This window comes from Panthera leo, chromosome A3 (genome assembly GCF_018350215.1).
Source record: "Panthera leo isolate Ple1 chromosome A3, P.leo_Ple1_pat1.1, whole genome shotgun sequence".
Taxonomy (NCBI): domain Eukaryota; kingdom Metazoa; phylum Chordata; class Mammalia; order Carnivora; family Felidae; genus Panthera; species Panthera leo.
The window spans coordinates 132,898,463-132,924,753 of record NC_056681.1 but is presented as its reverse complement, the minus strand read 5'-3'; the positions used below and the strand labels follow the sequence as shown (position 1 = coordinate 132,924,753).

The 26,291-nt window shown below is 39.7% G+C and overlaps 2 protein-coding genes across 2 annotated transcripts in view; both read right to left on the bottom strand.

Annotated features, from left to right (window-relative positions):
• The window catches only part of YWHAQ (tyrosine 3-monooxygenase/tryptophan 5-monooxygenase activation protein theta), a 39,564-nt gene that overhangs the window by 11,928 nt on the left and 1,345 nt on the right, over positions 1-26,291 (bottom strand). The gene's annotated exons all lie outside the window — the stretch shown is intronic.
• On the bottom strand, positions 104-26,291 carry LOC122214806 (copper transport protein ATOX1-like). Its single transcript, XM_042930052.1, has 2 exons — positions 26,247-26,291; positions 104-790 (listed from the first exon to the last, which is right to left on the bottom strand). Exons 1-2 carry the CDS (start codon positions 26,289-26,291, stop codon positions 530-532), a joined length of 306 nt encoding a protein of 101 aa, XP_042785986.1. The 3' UTR covers positions 104-529.

Below are 26,291 nucleotides of genomic sequence, written 5' to 3'. Positions count from 1 at the left end.
GGTCAGGATCTCACGGTTCATGAGTCCGAGCCCTGCGCTGGGCTCTGTACTGACAGCTGGCTTGGGATTCTCTCTCTCTCTCTCTGCCTCTTCCCTGCTCCCACGTGCTCTCTCACTCTCTCAAAATAAATAAACTTAAAAAAAAAAAATTACCATTCTAAGTATACCAGCTAGGGTTGAATCTCATAAAGGACTTGTTGCCTTAACTAAGGAGGCAATGAATCATCTATAACATGATCCAAGTTAATCATCTATCACATTATCAATCTACGGAAATATTTTCTACCCTTAATAAAATAAATGCCTTGCACAATTAACTGCCCTTGCACTATTTTTTTTTTCTAACACTTACAACCAAAGTGGCTCGATTTTATTGCAGGGACGCTAGGGAGGAGCAGGGCAAGTGAGGGTCTCTGTAGGAACTCCCATTGCTGAGTAGGACTGCCAGGCCCAGGTCTGTCGGGAAGGCAGGAGAGGATCAGCGGCCTGCCCGCTTTGCTCCATCTTGGGCCCAGGGTCCAGGCCCTCACTACTTGGGGCCGAGGTAGGAAACAGCTTGTCCTGTTTTTCCCAGGGTCTCCAGCAGAAGATCCACGCTGTGCTCAGAGTTGACGCAAACCTTCTCCTTAGGCAGGTCAAGGCCACACTCAACTCCTCCCAGCTTGTTGAGCACCCGACTGACTGCACTGGAGCAGCCTTCACAGGTCATGTCCACAAACAACTCGTGTTTCAGCAGGACTGTGGATGTGGTGGTAGCGACGCGACGCCTCTGCTGGCTCTCTCCCTTGCACTATTTTTTTTTAAGTTTATTTCTTTATGTTGAGGGAGAGAGAACACACGGGTAGAGGAGGGGCACAGAGAGAATCCCAAGCAGACTCTGCAATGTCAGCACGGAGTCCAACGTGGGGCTCAATCTCCCGAACTGTGAGATCATGACATGGGCCAAGACCAAGAGTCAGACACTTAACACTTAATCTGCTGAGCCACCCAAGCCCCCACCCCCAGCACTATTTAAAAACATTATTGGTTGGGGCACCTGGGTGACTCAGTCGGTTGAGTGTCTGACCCTATCTGCTTGGGATTTTCTCTCCCTTTCGCCTGTCCTTCCCTCACTCACGCTGTCTCTCAAATAAATAAAAACTTTAAAAAAATGTTACTGATTCAGAACTGTTAAGCCTTGGAATCCAAGTCTTAAACCCCAGCTCTGGTGTCTAACTAAAAAAATGAAGGAATGAAGTAAAAATTTTCACAGAGGCTAATCACCAATGTGAGGGATTCCATAGGTTAGGCTGTGTGATTTAGCTGACATCACATGGCAGATCAGATCAGTAAGAGCTCAAACTCAAGTTGCAATGCCTATATTCAGGTCCCTACCTTCTTTACTCAAACCTGTATCAAATCCCAAACCTCTACAAATGAACAAAACAAATTTTTAGTGAATTGTACCAGAGGAATAGAGTGACCCTATGTCCTGGTTTGCCTGGCTTAAGCCTGCTGTCTCGGTACAGTTATAATGCTATCTCTTTCATGCTTAAGAAGTACCCATTTCTGAAGATATCTAATCATCCTGCAGACACCTAGTCATAGTTCAGAGTATTATTTCAATACTAAAAGTTAAGGGATTAAACTTCTTGCCATACCCTTTAACAGGGATTAAACTTCTTGCCATACCCTTTAACAATCATACAGAAGGTGCTAAAACTTTTAAGCATGCACTGACAACCGAAGGTGGGGCCATGTAACTAGTTCCTTCTCTGAACTTCTTCTTTTAAACATCACCTATTTGTCAACTGAATAGATGCAAATTTGGACAACCAACTATAAATATCAGCCTCATTAATGACAAAAAATGAAACCAAAGCATCTTTAGTAACAATACTGACCTAAATTTTACAGCTTTTACTTTAATACTTTTGCCTCTCCCCTCCTCCTCTATTCAATTATCCTTTCAGATAATAATCCCTTCCATAACTAGTATTTTATGCATCCTTAACTATCCTAAAATGAAATTAGTAGGTAATATGTCTACACATAATTTTAAAATCTACATTAATATACATTAAGACAAGGGAGAAATAAAAGCAATTTGTAGTAAAACAGTATGTATTTCCCTATGTAAATGTTTATACGCCTGAAGTGTAAAGCATTAACACAGCCAGATGTTTGCCTCTAAGAAATCACCATGAATAGGAGAACTTTCAGATACAGACTTCCACAGTCTGTACAAGTATCACTAACAGTCTAACCAGTCATTACAAACAAAATAAAGTAAAATCTTCTCAACTTTTACATAGTAGTTGCATTCTTGGTTAATTTTGTATACATTAAAACCATTGGGGGGGGAACCCTTTGTGTTTAACTAGTTAATAAAACAAAATTAGGTCTTAGCCTCAGATAATTGTAAAAACAGTTTTCTACCTAAATGAGTGAGCAGCTGGACATTCATTACCCAAGACTGTATGTCTATGTACTAAGGGAGGTCTAGTGTCACTGAGCTCTGTTCACTCAGCGTGCTGCCTTCCCTACACTTGTTCAGAAACAATGAGTGAGTCAATGGTGTGTGTGTGTGTATATATGTATATGTGTGTGTGTATATATGTGTGTGTGTATATATATATATATATATGTATATGTATATGTATATATATATATATATATATATATATATATATATATATATATATAAAATAGCCCTATGGGAGCTCATATAAGGAAATAACTACTCTGTTAAGCAACTGGAAGTTTTTTTTATTTATTTTTCAAATGTTTATTTATTTTTGAGAGAGAGAGAGCCTTGAGTAGTGGAAGGGCAGAGACAGAGGGAGACACAGAATCCAAAGCAGGCTGAGCTGTCAGCACAGAGACCAACACCAGGCTCGAACTCACAAACCGTGAGATCATGACCTGAGCCGAAGCCGGAAGCTTAACCACCTGAGCCACCCAGGCGTCCCTACAAGTTTTTCTTGAGGTATCAAGGGACCCGTGTCTTAAAGGGTAAATACGATTTTACAAAAATAGGCAGAAAGCATGGGGGAAGAAGGCACTCCGAAGGAAGGAGTCTGTGGCACAAACGTACAATTGCACAAACAGGTGGAAAGTACTGAAGATGGCAATCTTTTCAAAAGAAAAATACAAAAAACTCCCAAATCACAGGAACATTTTTAAAAGGCACCAAATTTCATAATATCCATCATGAATTACATTCGAACGCCTCAATGGAATGAGTGCTAGATTGATAATCTGGTTCTAGAGTCTACATCTAGAGCAAGTTCCTTAATTTCATTGCCTCTTCTATAAAATAGGCAAAATAACTACTAGGTATGTACCCAATGGATACAAAAATACTGATTCAAAAGGGCACATGCAGCCCAATGTTTACAGCAGCGTTATCAACAATAGCCAAACTATGGAGGAAGCCCAAATGTCCATCGACTGATGAATGGATAAAGAGGTGGTAGATATAAATATAGACACACACACACACACACACACACACACACACACACTCTCTAATATTACCCAGCCATCAAAAAGAATGAAATCTTGCCATTTGCAATGACATGGATGGAACTAAAGTATACTATGCTAAGTGAAACTCAGTCAGAGAAAGAGAAATACCATATGATTTCACTCATATGTAGAATTTAAGAAACGAAACAGATAAAGGGGAAGGAGGAAAAAAAACAGAGGAAGGCAAATCATAAGAGACTCAACTATAGAGAACTGAGGGTTGCTGGAGGGGTGTTTTGGAGGGGTGGTGGGCTAAATGGATGATGGGTATTAAGGAGGTCACTTGTGATGAGCACTGGGTGTTATACGTAAGTGATAAATCACTATACTCCTAAAACCAATATTACGCCATACGTTAACTAACTAGAATTTAAATAAAAATCTGAAACAAAAGCCTAGGTGAAATAAAAATAAAATAAACAAAATATTCACTAAGTTTTAATAACCTATGCTATTAAGGCATTAAATCAAAGAGCAATCTGTTAAGCAAGTCGACCTCTAGATAAAAATGTTTTCTTGCCATTTTTCATTCAAAAAATTCTGTATATGGCATGTTAAGCATGTAGCACAGTGCCTATCACACAGTGAGACTCATTCTTTGTCCAATGAACCCAGGCCATAGCACAGAAGCAAGCTGACACAGGTGCGAGAGCAACGGGATTTCACGCACAGTACTACCTTGAAACGGTGCAGGGTGCATTTCTTTTTCTGATTCTTTATTTTCATCAAAGTAATAACTGCAAGAGTTAACCACCCCTCTGTTATTCCTACAGAAAAATAATAGTCTTGCTATTCTGTTATTTCACGGTTTTGCTCCTTCAAGGAAACCTTTTTTTTTTTTTTTTTTTAAATCATGACCTTATACTAGTATCTCCAATTCAAATCAACACCACAGGATTCTTCCTTATTTGTATCTTCTCTTCACACACAATAAGATTCTGGTTGCCATTAAAATAAGAGGTAATGCACGTACATCCCAGAAAATTCAAAAATGCTAAATAAAGTTTCTCTCCCTCCCCTGGGTTCTTAGCCATCCGGTTCTTTCCTTCCTCCAGTTTCTTATACATTCTTCCAGATATTTTTTATACATTTAAAATCCATGTTCCCCACCCCGCTCATATCACCACACTACACACTATTCTGTACCCTGTTTTCATCTCCATATAATCCCTCTGAGATCATTCCATATCCGTGTATTTAAAACTGCACAGTAGTACACTACATGGGCATACTATAAATGTTTAAATACTCTCCACTGATGAACATTTAAATTGCTTCAAATCTTTGGATATTTCCAACAGTGCACAAAATGTACACTTGATCCTTAGGATAAATTGTTAAACTGTCCTCCCTGGAGGTGATTCCTATTTATTAAAAAAAATATATATATATTTTTTTTAACCTTTATTTTTTGAGAGAGAGGGAGACACAGAATCCGAAGCAAGCTCCAGGTTCTGAGCTGTCACCACAGAGCCTGACACGGGGCTCAAACTCAAGGACTTCGAGATGATGACTGGAGCAGAAGTCGATGCTTAACTGACTGAGCCACCCAGGTGATTTCAATTATTTATAACCTCACTAGCAATGTGATTAATGTTTCTACTTCTCAATATCCTCTGAACCCAGGGGACATTCTTTTTTCTCTTTTCCAATCTAGTAAGGGGAGAATACATTATTATGCTTCTGTTTGCAGTTTTCTTGATTATAAATGAAGTAAATAGTTGTGTATCCTTTTCTATTAACACTCTATTTGTGTCCTTTGCCATCTTCCTGATTTGTAAGAACTCTTTATACGTTAATGGATTCATTTCCCAGATGTATCTCATATAAGTTTCACGTATCTAAAGACTGGCAATTAAATGGCATTTATTAATATTTTCTATTACATTAAGTCATATATAATATAACCAAAATACTTCTCAGTATGAGAAGTCCAAGTTAACGTGACTATTCAATTTTAGCCCAAATAAAATACAAGGACAGAAGATTTTTAACTGAAATACAAGTCTGAATGTGTGTTTAATGTACTGTCTACTGACCACATGAAACGGTTACACATTTTAAATGTTACTTGCAGAGCAGTACCACAGATTAAAATACACACACACACACACACACACACACACACACTCATGCACTCTTAGTATGGTGGAGTGGAGTACTTAAGAAATCTCTGACTCACCACCTTAAAATAGATGGGCAGAAAAGGCTCTGATTCTGGCAATACAGTGAGACTGAACAGACTTTCCCTTCTAAAAATAATCAAAACGCTAAATAGAAGCAAATAAAATAGAAAAACTACAAGAGCTCCAAAAGAAAAAAAAGGAGACATCGAAATGCTGGATAAGATGAAACTAAGAGCAAAAAGTCAAGGTTTGTAACACAAGGAGAGTGGTGTGTGCCAGAACTGGGGACCCTAGAAAAACCTATCAATGCTGAAAGGTAGCAAGAAAGCTATTTCCTGGGGTTTTCTGGCAGGTGGGTGCGGTGTCCCATAAAACACTGAAACTCAAACCCATGTTCTGTGCAGGTGCTATTTATTTAGATTTTTATTTCATACACAATGTGTGAATCCACGGGCTGAAAATGTATGTAAAAATGAGCTGAAGCTTAGTGTGCCCAGAAGAAACAAATCCCCAAAAGCACTGTGTAAAGCTACTTCTACAAATGCAAGGCACAGCCACAAGTTCCATGGAAAAAGCTACATCCATATTATTAAAAACAACAGGGGTTCCTGGGTGGCTCAGTCGGTTAAGTGTCTGATTTCGGCCCAGGTCATGATCTCAGGGTCCGTGAGTTTGAGCCCCGTGTCGGGCTCTGGGCTGACAGCTCAGAGCCTGGAGCCTGTTTCAGATTCTGTGTCTCCCTCTCTCTCTGACCCTCCCCCCTTCATGCTCTGTCTCTCTGTGTCTCAAAAATAAATAAACGTTAAAAAACAACAACAACAAAGCTACTCAAGGGACAGATCCACTCTACGGGATCAACACGCAAACAAGGGATGGTTAGAACCCGAAGAACTTAAAAAAACGACAGTGTGTAATAAAACATAAAGTATGATAAATATTTATTTAGAAAGAGAACATGTGCATGTGTGACAGCAGGAGAGGGGCAGAAAAGAGGGGGGCAGAGGATCTGAAGCAGGCTCTGTGCTGCTGACAGCAGAGAGCCCAATGAGGGGCTTGAACTCACAAACCATAAGATCATGACCTAAGCCAAAGTCAGAAGCCTCATCAACTGAGCCACCGAGGCGCCCCTAAAATAAGTATGTTAACAATGATTCAAGACCTACATTTTAATAGTTATGGATCAAACAGATGATGCCCAGGACTAGCTTCAAATGGAGGCAGAGGAGTGTTTCTGGTGGGGATATAAACAAAACAGAATTCATAATTGTTAAAGCTGGGAAATGGGTTATTACAGCATTCTCTTTATCTTTGTAGAAGTTTGACACTTTCACTTGATTCAAATAAGCAAAAATATTTTTTTAAAAAAGGGGGAGGGAACAGAAGCTAGGAGGAAGAACAGGATACAGTAAATTAAGAAAAGGCAGCCTGGAAGTGAGGGAAGAGGGGGAAAGGTTTTTAGAATTAAGAGAGAGAAAATTAGTAAAACGGAAGGCTTACTTTAAGAAACTAATCAAAGCAGAGGACAAATAACTACCAAGATGAAAAAAATTATGGATAAGTCTATAGATGCAAGTAGAATTCTACAGAGATGCCTAAAAAATGATGTTTAAGAGAACATGTGATACGAATTCCAGAGAAGGAAAGAATGAAGAAGAGATGCTATTCAGAAATAAGGCTGAGACTCTCCCAGTTATAATATAAAAGACACCATCTTCAGAGTAGAAAAGTACACTGAACCCAAGCAAGATAAAATAAACATAAATTCATACCTAGACCAGCATGGTAAGATGAAGAATGCCAAAGACAAGAAAATTCTTAGAAGCAACCAGAGAAAGGACACGTTACCTATCAAGGAAGAAACAACAATATGACCGACAGGCTGATTTTTCATCAGAAAACAATCAAGTATCTTCCAAGTGCTGAGAAAAACAACTGTCAGTCAGAATTCCTCAACCAATTAAAGTACCATATAAAAGCAGGTGCAAAATAAATGATCTATCAAAGAGAGAAGTTCCCACTCAGACCTTTACTGAAAAAGCCCTTTTGGAGTGGGAAGGAAGAAATAATGGAATAAAAGAGAAGTCACCAGTTAGAATAATTACAGTAACTGAAATTTCACGTAACTGAAAAATTCCTGGTCTTGATCTGTGAAGTTTCCACTTTCCTAAAACCGTAACGACACAAAATTATTACAACATGTTGAATAACAATACACGTGTGACACCTCATGTTCGCAGAGGGTTGTATTGGATTATTTAGAAATACAGAACTTCTTTTGTACTTAGCATGTGCAAAGAACTGAGTTGGTTATAAAAAGGACATGTGTCTCCCAACCCTCTTTTAGAGGATTATCTACCTTTTCTTAGAAGTTTACTTATTTATTTGGGGGGGGGGGGGGGGGGGGGAGGGGCAGAGAGAGAGAGAGAAAGAGAGAAACCCAAGCAGGCTCTGTGCTGTCAGCACAGAGCCCAAGGCTCCATCTCACGTGAGATCATGACCTGAACTGAAATCAAGAGTCAAGAGCAGGAGGCTTAACCAACTGAGCCACCCAGGAACCCCTACATTTTTAAGTACGGTTGTATTTTTTTTCAACAAGTGTCTGCCTTTTTGACTACACTTTCTAAAATCTGACAAGTATTAATTTGCTACCAGGAAGAAAGGTTTCATTAGAATAATCAAAGATCTCAAATATCTCAATAGCTCACTACCATTTTAAGGTAACTGACAAGGTGTGGGTTCATTTGAGGTATTTATTGGCATGATTTTAACCAACATCTACATGCTAATGACCCACAGATTTGCCCTCTACCTATTTGGGCAATTAACGTTTCCACTTCTAAACCTGTCTATTCACCTGTGAAACAGAGTTAATGCCAATCTCTATTACTCCACTGGGTTGTCATGAAGATTAAGGGAGTTCATGCAAATTGATCCAGAACACTATGTGACACACAAGCCGCAATGACCATGTACCACCACACGTATTTTTCTCTTACAACCAGACTGAGCGAGTGCTCCTATGCACACATGCGCACGCACACACACAAGTCCCCCTGGACGGGCCTTTGAGACTTTAAACTTTACACATTAAAAAAAAAATTAAATTCGCCTTGCTAACACAGTCTACTGTTGATTCTCTTCCCCTATTCAATTTTCTTAGCAAAAGCACCCGGTTGCCCTAGTTAGAAACCTGGGTGTCATCCTAATGCTTCCTTTGGCCTTACTCCCCAGGCCCTCTGGTATTTAGTCACCTAAACTCATGGATGTAATTTTACCTCAGTCAAGACTTCATTTGGAAACCTCAGACCAATAAGCATTGAATACTTTGGGAACATATATCTCCCTCTCCTTAACTATACACCACTGAAGGCTTTATTTTGTCTAGATTTGATACAAAACTTTGTATAGCAAAGTAATAAAAATGCAAAACGCCTGTAATCTGACAGTATGTAAAATAAATATATTTTAAAAATAAGGAGGAGTCGATCAGAAAGAACAGAGAGACATGGACACAGAAAAGGGACAGACACGGAAGAAAACAATCCAACATATTGCCCAAGGAGTGTGAATTATAGTCCATCAACCCACTGACAAACCCATGCCCTGCCGTGGAGACGATGGCCATTATACACTTGAGCAGCCACGGAACTCATCAGGAGCCCACACTTACTAAGCAACTTCCTGACGATGACTCGATTCCTATGTGAGTCTATCTGCCCACTGAAAGAGAACATGCTGGTCATGCCAATACAAGTACTGCAATCTTTGTGCCAGTTATTCCTCACCGTAAACGAATAACGCTCTTGGTTTTTTTCTTCTAAGGGTATTTATTTTGAGAGAGAGCAAGCAACTGGGGGAGGAGCAGAGAGGCAGGGAGAGAGAGTGACTCCCAAGCAGGCTCCTCACTGTCAGTGCAGAGCCCCACTCAGGGCTCAAGCCCACGAACCAGGAGATCATCATGACGTGAGCTGAAGTCGGACACTTAGCTGACGGAGCCACCCAGGCACCCCAATGTTCTTGGTTTTATACACCAGTCACATTGAACCTGACTGGTGTGGATCTATCCCTGAAGTGTGTTTGAGTCCACAAAGCTAAAGGCCATGCTCTGAAGTGCACTACACTCAGGGAGGTAAGGCAACCAACTCCTTCTACCAGCCCATCCACACTCCCAACTTCTCTGTAGTGTTATATGGTTGAGCGTCTTCATACATTTATAAACATGAGTTTCTACTAGACCTCAAAATGTCCTAAACAGAAGTAAATGTCTTTCCAAACCTGTTACTATACTTACAGTCCTTATTTCTACTCATTATTCCACCATCCTCCCTCCCCTCCTAGCCACCCAGGTCCATCAGCACTGCCTTTGACTTTCACTCTGCTTTTCTCATCCTACCACCAGCTGTCAAGCCCTCTCTGCGTCTACATGTTGATCTTCTCAAGCCTCATTCCTATTTCTATCATCCAAGTTAACCGTATCATTTCACCTCAACTAATCCAATCACCTAACTGATCTATCAGGCTTTAGGGCTGTCTTTCTCTAATCCATTTTATAGCCTGCTGCCAGATTAACCTTAAATTCCATTCTGGGTATATTAATAATCCCTTGCTCAAAAATCCCAATGGCCTGCTAAAGAAAGAATAAATTCATAGCCTAGCACTCACCATCCTCCAGAATAAGACTCTAACCTATAGATTTCAACTAATATAAATGGTAAAGAGATACTGAACCTCTCAGCAGCAGGGTGAGCTGGGGGGGGGGGGGGGGGGGGGGAAGGGAATCCATTTTCCCCAGTGTGTCATATAAAGATGGTTTTTCTGTGTACCATAACACAAAAACATTTGGGAAGCCCTGTCCTGACTGAGGTCCAACCTTATTTCTATGATTACCATTCCTGCGACAGCAGGAAGAGCAAGCACCGAGCAATAATGAGGCACCTCCCATATACCTGAAGCCAAACATATTGGCAATAATTACGTTAGAAGCTGGTAACACGGCAGGTACTGGGGAGAAAGTGAAAAAGCAAACACCAAGTAATCTCCAGCACTAGTGACAAGGTACTTGGGTCCATGAACACAGTCTTCCAAAACCAAAGCACCTATACCAAGGCTGGATGCAGCAGGTGTCAGGGTAACTAGTCATTAAGATCATCTAACCATCGCCTTTTGTTGATTTCTGTGCTCACCAAGCGATTTCCTAATGCTGAATTTGGTTCCTCCTGTAAACTGGTCTGTAGGCAATTAACATTATTCTCTGATGGATTTACAGTTTTTGCAGTTCCACTCTCAGACCGCCAACAAATGAGACATGGAGCCCAAAAGGCCAAGGGGACAAACCCTGGGCCATCAATGTCCACTATGCTTTTACTCATCTGGTGCCCCTGCCAAACAAACTCTTCCTTATCCTGATTTTGGTGGCAGTGGGGAATCCTTGCAAAACTGTTACTGGGCCATCATAGCAACAGTTACTATTTATTAAAAGTCATACAAACCCAGGGCATTCATGAATGCGCACATGCATTCTTGGGAGAAAGAGCTGACTGTAGTGTTAAACTAAAATCCAACTGTATTCAAACTTTTGAAGCATAATTCGAAAAGTAACAGACCTAAAATCCAACACTGGCTGAGATATTTGTCAAATGAAGAAATCAAAATAATATGATTTCTGTCATGACAAACTGTTATCATAGAGAACTAATATGGATTCTTCAGACCCAAAGGGATATGTGTCACTATAGTTATAATAAAAGCAAAAAGTAAGCCAGAGTGGTCCAGGCAGTCAAGCAGTTGATTATTTTTGTGGGCAAAAGAAAATAAGGAGCTAGAAACCAGAGAATAAACAGGTAAGGGGAAAGGCAGGAAAAAAAACCCAGAGCTCTCAATAGAAAGAAAAAAACTTTACCTATCTTTCTGCCCCAAATATTTTAAATTCTTTCTCCTGGTCCATCAGATCTCCAGCCACCACCATGCCATGAATGAGGAAAAACGATTACCACTGACAGTAGTCTTGCCATCAACACCTGCTACAGCACAGTGGTGCTTTTTTTAGGGGCCAAGATGGCCTTTTTATGAACACAGTGCACCTCCTCTGCTCCCCTAAACAATCAGTACTTTAGAAAACCCCAAACCAATAAAATGTTGTTCTTGTAGAAGAATGTTCATCCTATCTTCTAACTCACCTGCACAGCTGTCACCACTATGGTGGTGAAGACACGTAACAAAGTTTTAGCCTCTAACAAATGTTGGGATGTGTGTGAACTGCCATGCGCGCACAGCAAAGCAAACGCACAGTCTTTGTACTTCGCTTCACACAAAGCAGCAGAGCCAATCCACATGTTAGAAACAAATGTAATGCCCAGTCCTTCATCTCTGACCTGTCTGCTATTTCCTCACATTTTAGCAGCTGGATGCTGAGCTGCCTTAACAGGAATGGTATACCTTCTGTTCAAAGATTCAACTCTCTGGCCAAGACATACAGGTTTGGAATGACAGTTTAATACATCCGGCTGGTAGTACTAACACTACTTTCCAAATTTGTCAATCTGCATAAGAAACAATGACACATACACAACCACAACTTACCAACATTGAAATATCAGTGCTACTAAAAGAACCAAGGCTAATACCACCGTCTACACTTCCTTCCCCTTAGAAAACTATGCAATTTACTGATATGAAACTACTCTAGCCACTGATTTGCAAATGAAAAGAAAAATGATAGTGAGAAACAAGAGGTTTCCTTAAAAGGAATACCAAAACAGGGGCGCCTGGGTGGCTCAGTCGGTTAAGCGTCCGACTTCAGCCCAGGTCATCTCACAGTTCGTGAGTTCGAGCCCTGCGTCGGGCTCTGTGCTGACAGCTTGGAACCTGGAGCCTGCTTAGGATTCTGTGTCTCCTTCTCTCTCTCTGCATCTCCCCAGCTCATGCTCGCACTCTATCTCTGTCAAAAATAAATAAACTTAAAAAAAAAAAAAGGAATACCAAAACAAAACAGGAAGTCAAATCTTAAGTTTGGTACTGACAGACATCTTGATCTCTAATACAAAGCATGTTCTAGTAATTAAAATCAGGTCAAAACTGCCTTGCTAGCTTAGTATATGGGTCAAGTTTTGAGATTTCCTAGGAAAACTACTAAAAATAGTTCATAGCTTATACTATTGAAGACACCGGTGTACTTTTATACAAACTTTGCCTTTTTTTTAAAGTTTATTTATTTTGAGAGGGAGAGCACAGGAGGGGCAGACGGGGAAGGGGGAGGGAGGAGGGGGGGGGGAGAGAGGGAGAGAATTCCAAGCAGGCTCCATGCTGACAGTGCACTCAATCCTAATGCGGGGTTCGATCCTGCAAACCATGAGATCATGACTTGAGCCGAATACAAGTGCAAGATGCTCAAGAGGCTTAACCACCCAGGCACCCCATGAACTCTGTCTTTTGTAAGTCTATGACAAGCTGGATTAAGCCATTTCTAAAGCACGGAAATTATAGAATTATTTGTAGACTAACTTTCCCATCAACAGCTAACCCGTGCCACATACATTTATCTCTGCTGCTATATTATATACAGTGCTCCCGTCTATCAGATAGCTGTCATAGGGTACAAACGGAAGAAAAGAGTCAACAGGAATTTAAGAGACTGTGGTAAGGAAATTATTCTACATTTGGAACTAAATTTATGCAGGTTACCGATTATATTCTACTGAACTACTGGGTACAGCACAAAACAATAACCTTGAAAAATAAAGTAGTGCTTAGTAAAATAGAGAGGGAAAAAAAAAAAGATGAAGTCTTTATTCTTACATACCCTTACAGCTTGCCAATACTGATCTGAACTGGTTACCATTTATTTTGGGGGCAGCCACAAGAAGGCAGGACACAGGTAAACTCCAGACACTACCTATGGAATTGGGCCTCATCACTAGGCCTAGTGAGAAAGAAAAGGTTACGTAAATGTGATAACACGTTCTTACACAGGGGAGAGCATGAGAGCAAGAGTAAGAAAGTTCACAATACAGGAGAACAGGAAAGTAGTTCCATGTGGCTGGAGCACAGAGGGAAGGAAGAGTGAGAAAGGAGGCTTCGAGAAAAACTGGAAGGTCTCCTAAGTCCCATTAAGGAAAATGGACTTCTTTTAACATGGTAATAGTTGAATGTCTTACCAATCGATAATTCCTTCCTTCCCCAACTCTTTTTAAACAGAAGTATGTATCGAAAGAGATAAATGGGAGCTGCTCTCGTTGAAGAGCATGGTTGTGTAAAGCCCCAATTCTCCCTACTGCCAGACAAAAGAGAATCCAGAGAAAGGAGAGATGATCTCAGATGAACGTGGTCTGTAAAGGAAGGCTTTATGATAAAAGGCAGTGGACAAAAGGAAGAGTACTTTTCTATAAAAGGTGAATTTGAGTTCACAGCTAACTGGCTATGTAAGTATGTAAATTAATATGCTTCAGTTTTCTTACAGGTAAACACACGTCTCATCTATCCATAACTGCACATGGAGTAGTGCAAGGAAACAGATCTGAAAGTATTATAAACAATAATTTGTAACCGACTATGGAATGAGTGCAGGGGCACCTAAATTATCTTGCAGGGTAGCTGTGATTTCAACATACAAAAATGGTAGAGGGAAAGCTTTACAAGTGAGAACAGCAGTAAGTAGAGGGATAGAAACAAACTATGGAGTACTTTGGGTAAACAATTTGGCTCAAGTTTAAGGACGGAGTAGTCACAAGTTTTCCTTAAGTGAACTTTTATGCCAAACCATTTCTATTTTTTCCTTAAGTTGAGAATTTCAAATCAAGGGTATATTAATTATTCAAAACTCTTAAGTACTAAGACCTGAAGGCAAGGAGAGTCATGCAAGCACTAGGTAGTCACAAAAACTGGAAGCCACCTCATGTCCAGCACTAGGTTACCAGTCAAATTAAGTACGGTAATGCTCACAATAAAGTAACATATAACTATCAAAAGTTACAAAATCTATGTGTACTGACATGAACTTATCTCCGAGACATGCTTGCACAGGTATGAAATTACCTCCGGACGCATACTGGTAACAGTTATTGCGTCTGAGAGAAGACATACTTTTCACTGTATACCCTTTTACGTAAGAACTGAATTTTTAACCATCTATTTGTATTATTTGTAAATAAAAAAAATCAACAAATTAAAAAAAAAAAAAAAGGATCTATTAACTAGCATTTCAACAAATGGTGCCAGGCAACTGAACAACCACATGAAAAGAAATGAAGGTTGGACCCCTTCCTCCCACCATATACAAAAATTAACTCAAATGGACCAAAACCCTCAACGTAACACCTAAGATACTTTAAGTCTTAGATGAAAAGTGTACATCTTCATGACGTTGGATTAGGCAATGGTTCCTTACATATTACACCAAGAGCAGAAGCAACCTAAGAAAAAAAAGAAATTGGACTTCATCAGAATTACCAACTTTTGTGTTTCAAAGGACACTATCAAGCAAGTAAATGACAACCTACAAAATGGGAGAATATATTTGTAAATCCTGTAACTGATAAAAGCACAGTATCCACAATATATAAAGTAATATTACAACTTAACAAAGACAACCCAATTAAAACATGAGCAAAGATTTGGAACTGCCAATTCTCCCAAAGATACACAGATGGCCAGTAAGCACATGAAAATATATACAACATCCATTAATCATCTGGAAAATGTAAATCAAAAGCACAGGGAGATACTGCTTCCCACCCACTAGCATCGCTGGTGAGGATGCAGATTCCACGATGGTGGGAGTTTCAGATGGTGCAGCCGCTCACGCACTTCAGTAGTTCCCCAAATGCGTAAAAAGCATTAGCACATGACCCAGGTATATACTCAAGAGAAATGCAAACATGTTCACACAAAAACGTGTACATGAATGTTCACAGTAGCATTATTGGAAATCGTCAAATTTGGAAGGAATCCAAATATCCACAGACAGATAATGGGATAAAAATGTAGTATATTCATACAATGGTATATCATTCAGCCATAAAAAGACGTGGCTAAGTCTTTAGCCTTTAAGACATTATGCTATGTGAAAGAAGTCAGACACAAAAGGCCGCAGAGTGTATGATTCCAGTTATATGATAAAATGTCCAAAATAGGCAAATCTATAGAAATACAAAGTAAACTAGGGGCGCCTGGGTGGCTCAGTCGGTGGAGCATCTGACTTCGGCTCAGGTCATGATCTCAAGGTTTGTGAGATCGAGCCCCGCGTCAGGCTCTGTGCTGACAACTCAGAGCCTGGAACCTGCTTCGGATTCTGTGTCTCCCTCTCTCTCTGTCCCTCCCCTGCTCATGCTCTGTCTCTTTGTCAAAAATAAATAAACATTAAAAAAATTAAAAAAAAAAAAAAAAAAAAAAAAAAAAAAGAATTACAAAGTAAATTAGTAGTTCTCAGGACCTGGGGGAAAGGAAGATGGGGAGTAACTGTTAACAGGCATAGTTTTTCTTTTTGTAATGATGAAAATGTTCCAAAATTACAGTAGTGGCATTGCACAACTTTGTGAATACACTAAAAACTGCGGAACCATATACTTTAAATAGGCGAATTTTACAGTATTTGAATTATACATACATACATACGTACATATACACACACACACACACACACACACACACATACTTTTAATTATTTTTTTAAAAGTAAGCTCTACACCCAACGTGGGGCTTGTACTCTCGACCCCACGATCAGGAGTTGCATGCTCTACCAACCGGGCCAGCCAGGGACTCCACTCTGCCATATTTAAATACAGCAATAAAGATAAAAAATAGTGACAAGAAATAAAATAATAAAAAATGCCATTTTCTTAATTATAGTCTAATCTCTGTGCAAAATAAACGAAATGCCCTTAGATAAAAGAAATTTGCCGAATAAACACTGCCTTTTAAATATCTTCTTCACTCTTAGACTTAGCCATTGAGCCCAGCCAAGGCACACTCCTCTGCTTCTTTCCCTCATCTACTCAAGTTGTTACTCTCTTGATCATTCCTCTAATTATATGGTTCCCAAGTTTTTTCTACCTCAAATATCTTGGCAGGTATGGGAAAGGAGGAAGAAATAAAAATTTTCTGGGGACCATCAGTAGTTTGATAAATGCTCTCATCTCAATATGAAGTCACTTCAACATACTACACCATTTCCCATTTCAAATGTCGGTCCTTGGATGTTTATTATACTTACAAGATTAAATACAGTAAAAGCTAAATTACATTAAAAATAACTTTCACATAACATAATGATATTAATGGGATATTCAATCCTGCCAAACTCTTAAGTTTTTGACATCACCAAGATGGTCTCTGTAACCAGCCTCCAAATAATCTAGAGTATTTTCTGATTAAAAGATGCGTAAACCCTTACTGTAACCTTTCCGACCTCTTCACTAGTCTATCAGAATTATGAGAAGACAGCACAAGCATTGAAGGTCTAAAAAATATACTGCTCAATACGTGGAAATAATACCAGGCAGAAAGGTCAAAACACCATTTATGTATGTGTGTTAACGGCAGGGCTCTAATACTATAGTTCTTAAAGAGCAAAACTTTTCTGAGCTATGTTCAAGTAATGGCCTGGACTGAGCAAAACAAGAGGCGAAGTGAGAGTACTAATTCTAAAGGACTAACGCCGGCCAAGAGTAACCTGACCAGTAAAAAGTGTGATGTGAACATCAGTAGCACACTCTTAAGTATTTAGAAGTATTTTCATGTACCTTCTCACTTAATTCCCGGTTACCCTGACATTTATAAACAGCAATCTAAGCTTGCCCTTTAAGAAGAAAGCACTTACATTAAATTTCTAGAAATCCTCAGTCACGTTCTCACCACCTGCACCACCGTTTCCCCATTTCTGCAAGTAAAGCCTAGGCAAACATACAGGAGAGACCATGTTCACCGTCGCTAAACTAAGGAATAGTTACGACACACACTTAGTACCACATTATGCCAAACCCAGCTAGAGTAAAAGGTCCAGAGGATGAAGAGATCAATGGAATACAGCTCATGTAGATAGAAAAAATGTAAAATGGATTGGGAAGATCTGTGTGAAAGACAAAGGTTTTTTTTGAGATGCTTGGACCATGCTGGTTCACAACTAACCTGTCTTCAAAAGCTGTGTAACTTCTTCTTTTTTTTTTAAGTTTATTTATTTTGAGAAAGAGAGAGAATGAGCTAGGAAACACAGAGAGAAAGGAGGACAGAGTATCCAAAGCGGGCTCTGTGCTGACAGCAGAGAACCCAATGGGGGCTCAAACCGAGGAACCGTGAGATCGTGACCTAAGCCGAAATCGGACACTTAACCAACTGAGCCCCCCCAAGCACCCCAAAGCCGTGTAACTTTCAAAGCTAAATGCAAGCAACTCCTGGGGCGCCTGGGTGGCGCAGTCGGTTAAGCATCCGACTTCAGCCAGGTCACGATCTCGCGGTCCGTGAGTTCGAGCCCCGCGTCGGGCTCTGGGCTGATGGCTTGGAGCCTGGAGCCTGTTTCCGATTCTGTGTCTCCCTCTCTCTCTGTCCCTCCCCCGTTCATGCTCTGTCTCTCTCTGTCCCAAAAATAAAATAAACGTTGAAAAAAAAATTTTAAATGCAAGCAACTCCAAAAGATCATTATCTACATATTTCATTAATGCCAACTCTGCTTTTGGGTTGAGAGATCAGAGCGAAGACAGAGATTACATTAACCTTACATTAACATTCTCAATCTAAGGAAGCAGAAGCCATTCCAAAATACCAGTTCTTTCATTTTTCAGGAATTAATATGGACTCAGCTACTCAGAAAAGTGCTCAATCACTCATCTCAATGACGACTAGCAAGTTTCAAGGCAGAATCCCCCCAGAGTAGCAATTTTCAAAGCGTGATCTGGGGATCTCCAGGAGTCTCTCTCGCACTCTTTGGGGAGAAGGCGCAAAGTCAAACCATTTTCACAATATTAAGATGCTATTTGCTTTCTCACCGTCACTCTTAAATGAGTGTTTTCTAGAAGCTACAAGAGATGGGACATTACAATAGACAGAACGTGAAGCAATGCCACTATTTACTTTTCTTTTTAGAAGTTATTATTCTACTTATATGTGGTATCTAAAGTAGTCAAATTTACGGATGGAAAGAATGGTGGTTGCCAGAAGGGAAGAACAGGGAATTCAGTTGGAAAAGATGAAAAAATTCTGGGGATGGCTGGTGGTGACGGTTGCACAATGTACACGTACTTCATGCCCTAGAACGGTACACTTAAAATAGTAAATTTTATGTTATATATATTTTACCACAATCTTAAAAACCACACATTATATTAACTAAGAGGCTTATTATTCCAAATGCATTCTAAACAATTACTTTTAATTTCTAATAATGTAAACATCTATAGGTAATAATTTCCACAAAAGCTTTTGGGTTCCACAATGTGTTTAGGTTGCAAAGGTGTCCAGAGTCCAAGAAGTTTGAAAACCACTGCCCTAGAGGTAGGTGTGGTTGTCCTGGCTGGTAGAGCATGCAACTCTTGATCTCGGGGTTGTGAGTTTGAGCCCACGTTGGGCAAAGAGTTTACTTAAAAACAAACAAACAAACCCACTGCCCTAGAGTATCGGTCAATTATGTAAATCTTCCACTGTACCCCATAACTCCAATCTAATTAACACTCATCACCAAATAAAAACAACCCCTTTGGTGCCAAGTCTATCAGTCCGTTTCTCTGAGGTAGGTATCAATACCTTCCTATATATGCTCGTATCTTGACATCAGTAAGACTTAGGTTTCACTGTTTTTTCTTGCTATAGGTTTTAAAGGCATTCAACCACAACAGTGGGGAATGTCATACCCCTAATACATGGCTACCACCAATTACAGTGAGCACCTCTATACCCACCACCCAGATTCTACCATTAACCTTTTGTCATATTATATTCGCTCTATCACATATCCACTCATTTCTATTAGTTTGCATGTAAACTGAAGATATCAGTACATACATTCACTCATTTTTCCTTTTGAAGCAAAATTTACATACAATGAAATGCATAAATGCTAGGTGTACATTTTTTGAGTTTTGACAGATGCATATACCTGTGGAACTTCAACCCATTTCAACATAAAGAACATCATAATCACCACGAAAAGCTCCCTTTGGTCAAGTCAATCACTGCCTACGTTCCCACAGAGGCCACTATTCTGATTTTTCACCCACAGACTACTCTTTTGCTTCTTCTACAATTTCATATAAAGGGAATCACACAATGTACTTTTTCATGCAGCTTCCTTCACTTAGCATGTTTTTGAAACTTGTCTATATTGCAGTGTATATCAACAGTCCATTCCTTTTTTATTGCTGAGCAGTATTCCACCATATATACATTATCACAGTTTATCCACTTTACTATTAATGGATTGCTGCCAATTTTTTGCTTTTAGGATAAAGATTTTTGTCCAGGTCTTCTTCTGGACCTACGTCTTCATCCCTCTTGTGTAAATACCTAGGGAGTGGTATTTCTGGGAGGGGAAAACCTTTTTAGTTATGGAAAATTTCAGACATACACAAGAAAGAATAGTATAATGAATTCCCATTAAAGCCAGCTGCACTTATATTGATTCATAGCCACTCTTTATTTACACCCCCACCCATTATTCTGAAGTCCTATATAACGTCATTTTGTCTTGAAATACTTCAAAATGCAAACAATGTTATCAAATCTGGTCAAATTATTTATCATGAAATATTCAAGAAAACTTCATCACTGATTTACCTACAGATTGAGTTTAAAGTAGCAATGGATGAACTATAATTTTTATTTATTTTTTGTTCTATCTTAAAAAAATTTTTTTTAAATATTTTTGAGAGAGGGAGAGAGAGACAGACCACAAGTGGGGGAGGGCAGAGAGAGAGGGAAACACAGAATCTGAAGTGGGCTCCAGGCTCTGAGCTGTCAGTGCAGAGCCCAAAGTGGGGCTTGAACTCGAGAACCATGAGATCATTACCTCATGGTCATGGCCGACTGAGGTCAGACACTTAACCAACGGAGCCACCCAGGCACCCCAGCTCTTCCTATCTTTTAAATGGATGCCTTCTCTACTACCCTTCCTTAAAACCTAGAGAGTCAATGGTATAAAGATATTTTCTATTCTTACTCTGAAAAAAACAGAGCTAAACACAAAAGCCGGTATTGAGAAGTATCACACAGGAACATCAATATCAATATGATCAAGCAGATCTCCCAAGTGTTAAGCACCTTGAATTAACTAATCCCATGCTATGGTACCATTTTATAAGTAAAACCATACGTGAGACTTACAACCTAAATGTTCAATAAGCCATCAGTATAATTATGCAACATCCTAAAATAAACACACACCAAGGATTTAAAAGCCTGGAACCACCTGTGGATATGCACTGCTATATAGTCTATATGTGGCAGTTATGAATGAGAGGGGAATATTTGCCATTCATCAGTTTTAATCATCTCTTCCTAATAAATTTCACTATAATTTCAGTTGGATCTTTTTTTCTTCTATGCCAAGTTTTTCAAAGAGCAAAGCTCAGAGCTTTGGAGGCACCCATGATGCGTATCCTTGAAAATACAGGACACCAGATTAAGTTCCAGAAAAGTGAACTCTAGAATTAAACAGCACACACACAATAGTAACAAGGAGAAAAAACACAAATGACTGAACTCTAGACAAAGGGTTCTGACAAGATGCCAACATGTTAATAAGGACCCGAAGGACAGGCATTATACAATCCAGACCAACTGAATACTGCTCATTTTATTCATGATCCAGTCCACAGTTTCTCAACCTTGGCATTACTGACACTTTGGGCTGGGTAATTCTGTTGTTGTGGATTTGCCTGTGCATTAAAGGATGCTTAGCAGCATTCAGGTCTCTAACTCATATGTTAGTGGCACCCCTCCTTTCCATTCTTGACAATCAAAAACTATCTCCAGAACTTGCCAAATGTCCCCTAAGAGCTAAATTCACCTGGTTGAGAACCCCTGATCTAACTTTACCCTTGGATGTCTGTACGTACAACGTTCCTTTCCATTTCACTCTTCAAAAAACAATTCTTGGCTCAAAGAGCTAACAATCTAAAAACAAAAGATGCAAGAGTCAAGAATTTTAGAATTTTATTGCAATATCCTGCATATAAAGAGGGCTTCAAAATTATAGACTCAGAGTGTTTTGTCCACCACAGATCTATCTTCCCTCCCTCACAACTTACAAACATAATGGCTCATATCAAACTGTACAAATGCCTCAAAAAAGACTCACACTGTAATCTTCAGTCAGCTACACTGTACTTAGGGCCAAATGAGTTCCATTCAATTTCATTGGAGTCAGACTACTTGGGTTCAAATCCCTGTTCCACCACTTACTGACTTCGTGATACATTGACCAAGTTATTTTCCTTTTGCCTAAGTTCTCTTAACTTTAAAACAGAAATAATACTATCAACTTACGGGAACAAAGTGAGTATAAAATGCTTAAAACAGTGCTTAATATATAGTAAGTGTCCAATAAATGTCAGTTATTTGCTATTATTTTAGCTACAAACCTATTAAGACAAGCACTGTTATCACCAATTTATAGATGAAGAAACAGGCCAAGAGATTAAGAAACTTGCCCACGGTCAAAACAGTGTAAGGCTATGGCATAAGGATTTAAAAATAGTCCGTCTGATTCCAGAGCCCAGAATTTTTCCAATGTCAATAAAATCAGGCTAAGATTCATTAACTATCAAGAGTAATATTATCAGTCTTACTTCAAAATAATAACACAAATTTTCATTAAAAGATTAATTTAGAACCCTTAACTAAATTCAAGCATATTACTGAATTAAGGCTACACTGTTTTTATACACGGACAACTTTCAGTTTCTATATCCCATTTTAAATGATTGTTATTTACATACACCTTAGTTTCTGTTATTATTGTTACATTGAAGCAGCTTATTAAAATTAGTCTACTAAGAGATCACTGACGCAAAAGGACAACATAGGATTGTCTGAGATAGCGGTTATCTTGTATACATTCTGAGGGTCTTGTTCTTTCTCCAAGGTCACTGATTCTGTAAAGGAGAGATTTTGTTCCCAAGTCCCAGAAGACTTTGGTGACCCTTACACACATGCCTGGTTGTCATACAACTTACTACTCTTTCTTGCTTAAACTTTGCTACTCCCAATAAACCAGCAACTCATGCACCCCCTCTTCCTGCAACCATTTCACTATTGTTAGTTCTTCCAACATTTCATACACTGTCGATGACATGTTCTTCGACCTGGACTTTAAATAGTACTCATTTTAGAGTTCAGAGAAAGTCAGAACAGAGGTAGAAAGAATAGCCATGACCTGTATAACTTCATAGTCCCCAAAAATTAGAATGAGAAGAGACCCCAGAAACTTAGCCCAACCCTCCAGTTTCACAAACCGAGAGACAGGTAACTTGGTGAAATCTTTAACTTCTCTAAGATTCTACATAGAGTCTGGTCTTGGCCATTTGGGCCCTCTTATTCTCCTTTGCTCTTTCAATTACTCATTTGGATTTTAACATTTTTTTCTGCCTCTACAGTTCAGTATCCTCTCTCAATATAGTGTTTATCACAAGATGGGTCCTGGTGCTCAGTTGGTTGGGCATCCAACTACAGCTCAGGTCATGATCTTCTGGTTCATGGGTTTGAGCTCCGTATCGGGCTCTGTGTCTCCCTCTCTCTCTCAAGAATAGACAAATATTGGGGCGCCTGGGTGGCTCAGTCGGTTAAGCCACCGACTTCGGCTCAGGTCATGATCTCGTGGTCCGTGAGTTCAAGCCCCACGTCGGGCTCTGTGCTGACAGCTCAGAGCCTGGAGCCTGTTTCAGATTCTGTGTCTCCCTCTCTCTGACCCTCCCCCATTCATGCTCTGTCTCTGTCTCAAAAATAAATAAACGTTAAAAAAAAAATTAAAAAAAAAATAAACAAATATTTAAAAAGATTTTTTAAAACAAAAAATAAAATTAAAAAGTTAAAGAATTGTCCACCATGGTCATTTTGACTAAATAGTCTAAATAATTCCACCCCAACCTACTGCTCTATAAAAGGGAAAGAGGTTGGGGCGCCTGTGTGGCTTGGTGGGTTGAGCGTCTGACTTCAGCTCAGGTCATGCTCTCACAGTTTGTGGGTTCGAGCCCCACATCGGGCTCTGTGCTGATGGCTCAGAGCCTGAAGCCTGCCTCGGATTCTGTGTCTCCCTCTGTCTCTGCCCCTCCCCTACTCACATTCTGTGTGTATGTGTGTCTCTCTCAAAAATAAACATTAAAAAAAAAAAAAAAGGGAAAGAGGCTGAAAATGTCTGCTATTTAGGGCCAAAATTTTGTCTATCGTTCAGGTTACTCTTTTATTAGTCTTCTACAAGTCAGTTTCACCTTCTATAACAATTCACTTCCTCCACACCAAATTCCCTTCCTGTTCAACAAAGGAAAAAAGAGAAAAATCTTGTTATAGCACCCATGTTCGGAAACCTCTTGTTTTACTCGTCACATTATTTTGATAGACTCGACATTAAATCACTAATTTATCAGTCATCAGACTCTTGTTCCCTAGTCTATCATTTCCTTATCTATCAGTTCGATTACAAATTAGCACCCAAACCATGAATTCTAGATGCTGCTTACACACAGGGCCTTCAACACCCATTCAAAAATCAATGCCTCCACCATTGTCAACCAAAGGAGGAAAGCCATGACATTGTCATACGGAGTTCCCACCTCCCTCCCTTTGCAGATGCTCCTCCACCAGAGCTCACTCCAAAAACCTCGCTTTGTGAGGCTTTTTTCCTGAGGTTTCAGTTTTCTTTGAACTATGTAGCATTTTGTTCATAACCCTCTTAGGGAAATTATATATTTGGGTATTGCCCATATGCACTCCTTACCATGAATTATCAGAAGACAAAATCTATGGTTCTCAGCTTTGTTCTTCCCCATACTGCTTAGCAAAGTGCCTTGCACATACCAAACCCTCAAATACAGTTGCCAACTTAAAGACGGGCTTTCCCAGCATTTCTTTATAGGCTAGCCATCAAGTCATCAGTAGTTTGTCAAATCATTTTGTTAATAAAAATATTTTCCTTACACCTTGGTGTCGCCAATTAATCAAGTTAAAACTCTTCTATTTCACTAGGCATAAAAAAAAAAAAAATTGCTCTCATTTCAGGGGTTCTCTCTTACTGAAATGGTCCGTATGAAAGTCTGCTTTAATATCCCTGGTCTCTCTTTCAAGTCACTTATCAACCAAACAAAACTCTCCTCTACTCGTGCCATCATAAAAACCAAATCTGTAGGAACCACAAACTTAAATATCCCTTTGGCCCACAGTTCACTTGCTCGGGAACAGGAAAAGCTCTGGGGTAATTCTAAATTGCTGCAAGGTAACTAACAAAGTGCAAAGTAATAACTGAACAGAAAGAGACAAACGTGCTGCGAGAGCCACCCAAGTACTACATTCGTAGAAAAGCTTCTCCTTTTCACACAAGGGATTTGTAGGAGTCTTCCTTCGCGAATAGAGTCAATGTCGTCAGTAACCATCACCATATGCTATTCAAGTCTACCTTCGCTTCCAAGTAGGCAAATTTCTCGAAGACAGCAGCAATTCGGCTCAACGAGCTTTTACTTTATTTTTTAAATGTTGATTTATTTTTGAGAGAGAGAGAGAGAGAGAGAGCGCGCGCACGAGCCAGCAGGGGAGAGGCAGAGAGAAAAGAGGGAGACACCGAACCCGAAGCTCCAGGCTCCGAGCTGTCAGCAGAGCCCAACTCGGACTCCAACCCTCTGAAGTCAGCGGCTCAACGGACTGAGCCACTCAGGCGCCCCTCAAAAAGCTTTTAAAGTGCCTCCTCCATGCCAGGCAGAGTGTGGAAGCTAAGGAGATCTATAAATATAACATAAAGTGCACGTTCTGCATTGCTCCTTTACCTGCTCTCTCCATCAGCCATGATTTTGACCAGATCAACCATTATTGGTATTAGAAAGAGAAGTTAAAAAAAAAAAAAAAAAAAAAAAAAAATACTGCCCACATGATCTGATGGGGCAAGGAAGAGAAGGTTGGGAAGGAAAGAGGCATTTTCCCCTCTATGCCCTCCTGAAAAATCAATCATCCATCTAGCATGCTTGCCTTTCAAAGCCCACCTAAAACGTTAAGAATCAGTAAGCCTTTTGTAAAAGTAGTACTAAGGAAAAAAAAAAAAAACCACTTCAGGATACAACACTGGCATTTGAAGCTTAAAAACTTATGTTATTGACCAAAAGATGCATGCAATGACAAAGCTAAAAATGTTCTCTCTCACTAGTAAGAGTGAATCAGAGCAGTCCCCTACTCCACCCAATTGCCACCCTTGCTAAAACTGGACAGTTCAAAACCTGGAAAGCTTTGCTCGCCCGCTCCACACCAGAAATGAATTTGATTCGATACATCAGTGTTGAAGTGTAACTAACTGATAGCCAGAAAATGTCACCAAATACCGAAATTTATCAGGACATTTTGTTCTTTAGATTCAGCTGCACCTTTTTCACAGTTCCCGAACTCTCCCCACCCCCTCCATTCTACACGGAAAAGCTCAGCAGATACTCTTACCCGAAAAACGAAGTATCTGTTCAGGTTTTCTAAGTAAATTTCCAT

Excerpts from the sequence above, each read along its gene's own strand:
- LOC122214806 (XM_042930052.1), bottom strand. The coding sequence starts at position 26,291 with ATGGAAATTTACTTAGAAAACCTGAACAGATACTTCGTTTTTCGG. Across the intron at positions 791-26,246 it reads ACAGATACTTCGTTTTTCGG|TGCAAGGGAGAGAGCCAGCA; the intron begins GTAAGAGTATCT and ends AAAAAAAAATAG.